The sequence below is a fragment of the Fragaria vesca genome, linkage group LG3 (assembly GCF_000184155.1).
Source record: "Fragaria vesca subsp. vesca linkage group LG3, FraVesHawaii_1.0, whole genome shotgun sequence".
Taxonomy (NCBI): domain Eukaryota; kingdom Viridiplantae; phylum Streptophyta; class Magnoliopsida; order Rosales; family Rosaceae; genus Fragaria; species Fragaria vesca.
This window is the reverse complement of record NC_020493.1, coordinates 21,716,413-21,724,789: the sequence shown is the minus strand read 5'-3', so window position 1 is coordinate 21,724,789 and position 8,377 is coordinate 21,716,413. Positions and strand designations below refer to the sequence as shown.

The 8,377-nt window shown below is 45.9% G+C and overlaps 1 protein-coding gene and 1 non-coding gene across 2 annotated transcripts; both read right to left on the bottom strand.

The window, feature by feature from the left end:
* Nucleotides 1-865: 865 nt before the first annotated feature.
* On the bottom strand, nt 866-5,364 carry LOC101299658. The gene is made up of 2 exons (XM_004296028.1): nt 4,992-5,364; nt 866-4,912 (listed from the first exon to the last, which is right to left on the bottom strand). Exons 1-2 carry the CDS (start codon nt 5,362-5,364, stop codon nt 1,650-1,652), a joined length of 3,636 nt encoding a protein of 1,211 aa, XP_004296076.1. The 3' UTR covers nt 866-1,649.
* Nucleotides 5,365-6,350: 986 nt separating this feature from the next.
* Nucleotides 6,351-6,422, bottom strand: TRNAT-UGU. The gene has a single exon. It is a non-coding gene; the product is annotated as a tRNA-Thr (tRNA).
* Between the last annotated feature and the right edge of the window lie 1,955 nt (nt 6,423-8,377).

Genomic DNA, 8,377 nt, shown 5'->3' with positions numbered 1-8,377 from the left:
GCCATGGTAATATTTCACACATCACACTTAATGCTTGAAGAAAATAACTCCACCAATTTAACACATGCATATATGCATACATGCTACTAGAATAAGAAGAACATGTGTTGCAATTATTCATCTAATTAAAGGGAAAAAGACTCATGTTAAAACAAAGACTTAATTTACTATATGAAAATAAGTAAATTGCTTCCATAACTTTAACATTTTATTTATTTAGACAAAACATCTATAAGAACACAAAAACAAACTAAATAACTCAAACTAATTAAAGGCAAATAACTAACACATATAAATTAGGGATAATAATATGATATAAAATGTGCTCATCAAATGCCACCTAGTACAGCCAAAAGAGTCCTAGACTCTAGGAGACAAAAGGGAACCAGTTTGAAGTGGTCGTGATAGCAACAGCTCTGCCAGCATAGCTGAAAGGGATGGAGCTTCATTACATGTGATCCATGGATAACTAGGTGATTAGTATCAAGGTAAGGGAGATGGTCCTAACAAGTCCCACCCCCTCAAGATGGTGCTTGTCCTCAAGCGCCAAAGTTGGGAAACTTAGCTCGGAGTAAGTGAGCTACTTCCCAAGTGGCATCTTCAGCTGGAAGTCCTTGCCATTGGACAAGCCACATGGTGACATTCCTCTTCATCCGGCGTTGTACAGCCATGTCAAGTACCCGCTCGGGTGTCCACAGTAACTCTCCATGGTCGTCAAACGGCGGCAGTGTAGTGGACACCGGTTCACCATCGCCGACCCTCTTTTTTAGGAGTGACACATGGAAGGTCGGGTGGATCTTAGAGGAAGCTAGGAGAGCCAAGCGATATGCAACTGAACCAATCTTTTCGAGGACCCAAAATGGACCGTAAAAGCGTGGTGCTAGCTTATGGGCAGGACGCTTGACAACAGATTGTTGTCGGTAGGGGTGCAGCTTGAGAAACATCCAATCATTGACCTGAAATTCTCTCTCAGTCCGTTGCTTATCAGCTTGCTGCTTCATTCGGTTGCGGACCAATTCCAAGTTGTGTTTGAGTTGGGATAGCAGTTGATCACGGCTGCGAAGTGCCACATCCGTGTTATGGACAGCAGTAGAACCCGGTAGATACCTTGTGATCGACGGGGGAGGCTTGCCATAGAGTGCTTCAAACGGTGTCATACGGATGGAGGAGTGAAATGTGGTGTTATACCACCATTCCGCCCAATGGAGTAGTTCAGCCCATGAAGAAGGCCTGTCGGCTACATAGCAGCGCAAGTAGTGCTCCAAGGATCGATTGACGACCTCGGTTTAGCCATCGGATTGGGGATGATAAGCGGAGCTGTGGCATAGCTGTGTTCCTTGTAGTCGATGGAAGGTGCGCCAGAAATGACTGATGAAGATGGGGTCTCGATCACTAACAATCCTCTTAGGTGTGCCATGGAGCCTGAAAATCTCCTTAGTGAAAATTGAAGCAATGCCGGAGGCTGAGTAGGGATGGGAGACCGGAATGAAGTGAGCATATTTGGAGAGGCGATCAACCACGACCATGATCGCGTTGTGACCTTGTGATTGCGGTAAACCGTTAATGAAGTCCATGGATATGTCGGTAAAAACTTCATCTGGGACCAGCAGTGGTTGAAGTAGTCCGGGTGGCCGGATTGTCTCATAGGACTACCGCTGACATTGATCACAAGCGGCAATGTAATGTTTGATGGTTCTACGCATCCCTGGCCAAGCAAAATTGCGCCGAATGCGTTCGTAAGTACGCAAGTACCCTGAGTGACCGGCCTGTAGGGAGGAATGGAACTCATATAGCAGCTTGGCTCGCCACTCGAAGGAGCTTGGGACAAATGGCCGCCCCTTATAATGCAGCCTGTTAAGACACAAAGTGAACCCGGATTTGGTTGGCTGCCCTGCCTTCAAGGCTTGAACCACAGCCTGAGCTTCGGGATCTCGGAGACAAGCGTTATCAATTTGACCAATGAAATCAAACACTGGGGCAGATATGGAGTGTATTGCGCATACCTCAAACTGACGTGACAACGCATCCGGAACCGTGTTCTGGGAGCCTGCTTGATACACAATCTCATAATCATATCCCAACAGTTTCGAAAGCCATCGGTGTTGAGAGGGGGTCGAGATCCTTTGCGTGAGAAGATGGCGCAAGGTTTGGTGATCGGTAAGGATGGTGAACCGATTTCCCAACAGGTAGTGCCGCCACTTGCCAACTGCAAAGAGGATAGCCATCATCTCTTTGTCATATGTGGATAGCGTCTGGTGAGAAGGAGAGAGGGCCTTGCTGAGGTAAGCCACCGGTCGTTTCTCCTGTGAGAGGACGGCGCCGATGCCGGAACCGCAGGTGTCTGTTTCCACCACAAACGGTTTGGAGAAATCGGGCAAAGCTAACACCGGCGCTGTTGTCACTGCTGACTTGAGCTGATTGAAGGCCTCTTCTGCCCTTGGCGACCAGAGAAACTGGTTGCGCTTGAGGAGGTCAGTTAAGGGCTTGGCTATAGTCCCGAAATGGCGCACCAATCGCCTGTAATAGCCGGCGAGACCGAGGAAGCCGCGTAGGGCTTTGACTGAAGTGGGCTTGGGCCAGTGTACCAAGGAATTGATTTTCTCTGGGTCTGCTGCCACTCCCTTGCCTGATATGACATGGCCCAAATATTGCACTTGTGGTTGAGCGAAGACACACTTTGATTCCTTGAGCTTCAGTAGATTCTGCCGAAGGATGTGGAAGACCTCCTCAAGGTGTCGAACATGAGATTCTAAATCTTTGCTATAAATTAAGATGTCATCAAAGAAAACAAGGACACCTTTGCGCAATAATGGTTTAAACAACTCATTCATCAAAGCTTGGAAAGTGGAGGGTGCATTAGAGAGACCGAAAGGCATTACCAAGAACTCATAATGGCCTTCGTGAGTACGGAAGGCGGTTTTGTAGATGTCATCTTCGTTCATACGAACTTGGTGGTAGCCGGCTCGGAGATCAAGTTTGGTGAAGATAGTGGCACCATGAAGCTCATCTAAAAGTTCATCAACGACCGGAATTGGGAACCGATCTTTGATGGTGGCAGCATTCCAGGCGCGATAGTCTACGCAAAAGCGCCAAGTCTTGTCTTTCTTACGCACAAGGAGTACAGGAGATGAGAATGGGCTTCGACTTGGACGAATTATGCCTTGGGATAGCATCTCACGGACTTGAGCCTCCAACTCATTCTTTTGGGAATGGCCATATGGGTAAGGTCGCACATTAATGGGACCGGTGTTTGGTTGAAGTGGAATGCAGTGATCTATGGGACGTTTCGGTGGGAGGTTTGTGGGTGGAGTGAATAAATCTTGGAATGACTCAAGTACTTGTTGGACCTTTGGGTGATGGGCTTGGAGTGGTGTGAGTTTGGGCTTGGGAAATGAGTGGAGATCATCCAATTGCTCCTGAGATAACATGGCATAGAGTGCCTGTTCATCTAGCTCGTGTGTCCTGCCTTTGATGCCGTGCAAAACATGGCAGCGGCCATTGGCTGTGAAGGCCATTACTTTTTCAGCGAAATGCAGCCCTATGAAGCCGAGAGTGTCGAGCCATTGTGCTCCCAGTAACAAGTCACAATCGGTGACAGCCATCAACAAAAAGGAATCAACAAATTCATACCCTTGAATGGTGACGGTGACGTCTTGCGCAGTACCAGAGTCCCGAACCGGTTGGCCCGTCGCCGTTTTGAATCGGTGATCACCTGGAGGAGCTATGGTACAGCCGATCTTGGTCGCAATCTCCGGGTTCAGAAAATTCATTGCCGAACCGCAATCGACAAAGATGTTGATGGGGTGGCCATTCACTGTGCCCGTGAAACGTAGCATCTCGCTGACGTTGGTATTGGTGATAGCATGCAAGGGTAAGTGGTGGTCCTGATCCAAAGGTATGTCGTTAGCCTCGTCACTTGCCTCTTCAACTTCGGGTTGGCCACATGGTGTTAGGGAGTCAAGAATTGCCATGACCGGATTTTTGCACACGTGGGATTTGGACCACTTCTCATCACAATGGAAGCAGAGGCCTTGGTTTCGGCGCTCTCTTTGTGCACTAGAAGGCCACCATTTGCTAGATTGGTCAGTGGAAGGTTTGTGGGGAGTGGAGATGGATGGGGACAGGGAATGGCTGTTTGGATTGGTGAGTTGGTTCTGGGGTAGGAACGTGGCTGATGGAGGATTGTGTTGTCTGTTGGAGGAATGCCAAGGAAACGGATGAACTGAACAGGAAGGGCGATTGTCTTGTAGCTTCATCTCATAGCGTCGGGCTATGCGCTGAGCCACTGCCAGGGAACGTGGTTCCATCACAGCAACGTCTTGTTGGATTTCAGATTTCAATCCGCCGATGAACATGGGAACCAAGTCGGCATCTGACCACTCCGGTACCCGGCACGCTAACAGTGTGAATTCCGAGATAAAGGCATCCACCGTGGTTTTCTGCTGTAAATGGGAGAGGGCTGCCTTGTAATCGGAACCAGTGCTTCCTCCGAAATGCTCCAGAAAGGCTGCTACAAATTGTTCCCAGGTGGCGTTTGGGTTCCTTTGCTCAAAGAAATTCATCCATAGAGATGGAGTTGGTCCGAAGTAGGAAGCGAGGATAGCGATGCGCTCACCGGCCGGAATTTGTTGGCCACGGATGTATCGCTCAGCCATGGCGAACCAACCTATTGCATCATCACCCATGAATCGGGGAAGGTCGATCTTTGGAGGCCGGTAGAAGGGGTGGCCATTCGCAGCAATAGGTTGGTGGGGCAGTTGGTTTGTAGGATTGGGTTGTTGTTGTTGTTGTGCGAAGAGGTGGTTGAGGTCAGGGACGGGTATAAGGTTGAGTGGTGGGGTTACATGGGTAGTAGAGGTAGGCAGGGGAAGTGGAGGGAAGGATGTGATGGTGGCTTCAACGGGTGGTGTGACTGTGAGGGTTGGAGTATGTGGGGAACCTTGGTGAATGGTGAGTTGATTTGGAAATGGTGTGGGAGGGAGGGGGAGGACCTGCGTCAGAGAGGCTGCCGAAGGTGATTTCTGGGAAAGATGAGGAACCGGGTGGTGTTGAATGTGGTGGGGGCTGGCGGTGCACTAGGCATTGCACCATGGTGTTTTGCATGGCTGCGAGGTGAGCTGTGATGCGATTTTCAAAGGCACGTTGCTGGGACGTGGCTGAGACTGCAGCTTCTTGCATTTCCTCACGCAAGATTTCCATACCCTGCCTTACTTCAGCAAGATGGGTTTGAGTTACTTCTTCGGGTTCATAAGATGAAGAAGTTAAGATACCGGTGTTTTCATCTTGAGGGAGTGGTTGTACAAAGGCGGAATTTGGAGGGGTGGTGGAGGGCACAGAGACTTGTACCGTCCTTGCCGGAGCCATGATGGCTCTGATACCAGATGGTAGAACCAAACTGGTTAAGAGGAAGTTACAGAGAAAAGGAGAGAAGAGAAAGGAGTTTTAGAGATGCATAATTTCATTGATATCCTGCCAATGGCTTGGAAGTACAAATATAAAGGGAAGATGTGGACTAATGCCACCTAGTACAGCCAAAAGAGTCCTAGACTCTAGGAGACAAAAGGGAACCAGTTTGAAGTGGTCGTGATAGCAACAGCTCTGCCAGCATAGCTGAAAGGGATGGAGCTTCATTACATGTGATCCATGGATAACTAGGTGATTAGTATCAAGGTAAGGGAGATGGTCCTAACAGAATTAGACTCACCGAGTCTGTGATTCCTTTCAAAGAAGTGAGCTCCCTAGAGAACTTCAACATCATGGTTGATGGTTTCATCATAAATTTCCCAAATCAGTTTTAGCCAAGTACTATGACCTGTGCTGCAGTCAAAATGCATACCTGCATGAACACCTTCTGAAGGGTCTTAATTGGCAACTCATAACCGGATCAATTTCTGAGATAACCACCATCGCAGAAGCCATAAGGACCTGCAAGGCTTCTACATTAGAATGTCATTTTCCAACTTGGAATAAGACTCTAAAGGCTTTTGAAGTGTTTGGCATGAATGTCAGGTTCCTGTGTACCCGGCTGGAGAAGCTTGCAAGTCTCACTTCAGAGTCAAAAAGAGGCAAAGATGCCAGACTTGAAAGGGAACAAGCAGAAGTAGAGATGAGAAGCTTAGAGGCAAAGCTGTTGGAAGTGAAAAAAACCATAAGCAGGCTCAATTCAAAGATTGAGACTCTAAGTGCGAGTTCAGAGAAGGTTGAGGATATGCTGCAAGAATTGGCTAAGGCCCCTTGGTGATGCACAACCATTAGTATCTGCTACTTATGATGGAAGTGTTTATATCGACTTAGTTCATCAATTGACAAGTCCTTTTAGTATAGGCTAGGAGATCTGTAAAAATTAAAAATGCCCCCATGCAGGATCGAACTACAGACCTTCAGTTTACAAGACTGACGCTCTACCACTGAGCTATAGGGGCAGTTGCATGATGACGGAAGGAAGGTTGGGATTTCTTACTTAGTTCTGATATGCTCCACTGATCTTATACGGTTATACTCATTGTTTCTTACCTCTGTACACTTATATACTAGTCGGGACAAGTTTTTTACATATAAAACCTAAAAGTAAGATCCACACACTGTGTAAAAAAAGATGGATAATAATCATAATACAACATACACCAACTCTTATTATAGTACGTACAGAACCCAGAAAATGAAGAAGCTCTTAATTGATTCATTCAAAGCCGGCTTTGTATATGTTTGGAAATAACATGTTTTGCAAGGCCAGAAATGTGAGTACGCATATAATAGTCTTCCCAGTCGACGCATTTTGGATCGAAATTAAATTTGTCTGCATCAATGTAGTTCTCACTTGCTGTCCTTCGCAATTCCTCAGAATTTGTGTCGTCAAAGCTACAGGCAAAAATGCGAATGAACGTTACACTGCAGAGTTATATATATATATATATATAGATTCTCAGGTGCGGACGTCCGCACCGCTTTACGGTGCAGATTTTTCTTCGTTCGCCATCGTACGGCGCCGGCAAGGGCGCGCCTCCACTCCAGCGGACTCCAGTAACTTCCCCGACCTCTTTCCATCCCTGGCGAGTCCGCCGAATTCTAGTTTTCAGGCCAAATTGACTTTGTTTGAAGTTTTGGATGATCTGGCGGATTGAATTCTGTCCGGTTCATCATCTCCATTTGTTTTTCGATTTTGAAGGCCTTAATGATCACCAAATTTGCTGAAATTTTGTATAGATGATCTACACAAGATGATCTAGATATGTCTAGAAGGAAGTTTGAGGAAATTCGATCGGGAAGTGATGCAAAAATGGAAATCCGCACCAAAAACTTTGGTGCGGACGTCCGCAGTTGATTAATGTTGAATAATCAAATTGTTGTAAGAAAACATACGTACATCCCCTGGAAGAGCAAAAGTGGTCTGTAGAGCTCAACCAAATGTATCACCGAATTAACTTTCCGGTCATATTTGTTGTATACATCTTGGAAATATTGATCGAATTCTTTATTCAAGAACTTTAATCCCTTTTAAGATGAATGAAAATGAAACTGATTAATTAATAGTAAATAACAGGGTAATGTACATCAAGTAAAACCTTGTTTAGTTCAGCAGTGAAGGATAGTAAATAATTGGTTTAGGAATGTGCTCGAGTGTAACCAAAAGAACGAAAAATAGAAACTGAAGATCGAGTAGCTAGAGAAAAAAGATAATGAAAAGAAAAACCAAACCTGCAATGGTAACATGTAGCGAAGTTGCGTAAACGAGAGAAAATCGGCCATGGTTTTCACCATTTTCAACTTGGCAACTTTCCAACCAAGCCGGTAGCTCCAGTAATTAAGATAGTCTTGTTCTCTAGGTATCCTGAAATGCTCCAATTCCATTCTAGCTAGCGATGAATGTTCACAAATCACAACAATAGAAAGGCAGAAGGCCAGGATCAAGGTGGACTGTGGCCTTGCTGCTACTAAGCTAGCTGAGGGTGGTATATATTTATACAATCTTTAGATCAAATTAGTTCATGTGGAGCCTAAAACGTATGAACTATACCCAAAAAAGAAGAAGAAAGAGAACCTATACATGGTGGTTGGATCGGTACTTGGAAGTTGCACAACACAAATTAAAGAAGAAGAAAAAACTTGGTGCTATATACCCAAAAAGAAGAAAGAAAGGAACCTACACATGGTGAGGTAGTTATATATACAAGTTACACAACACATGAGAAGCAAAAGACTTGGACGCTATATCTATACGTACTTGCATAGAAACTAGACTGTCAGCACAGCTTGATGGTCCATCTTACCCTAAACTCGGTATACCGAACCTATCGAAATACATATATACACCATATAATGGTGAATTGGCAAGAGGTGAGTGTGATAAGAGGTGAGGGTTTACCTCCTAGTTGTGGAG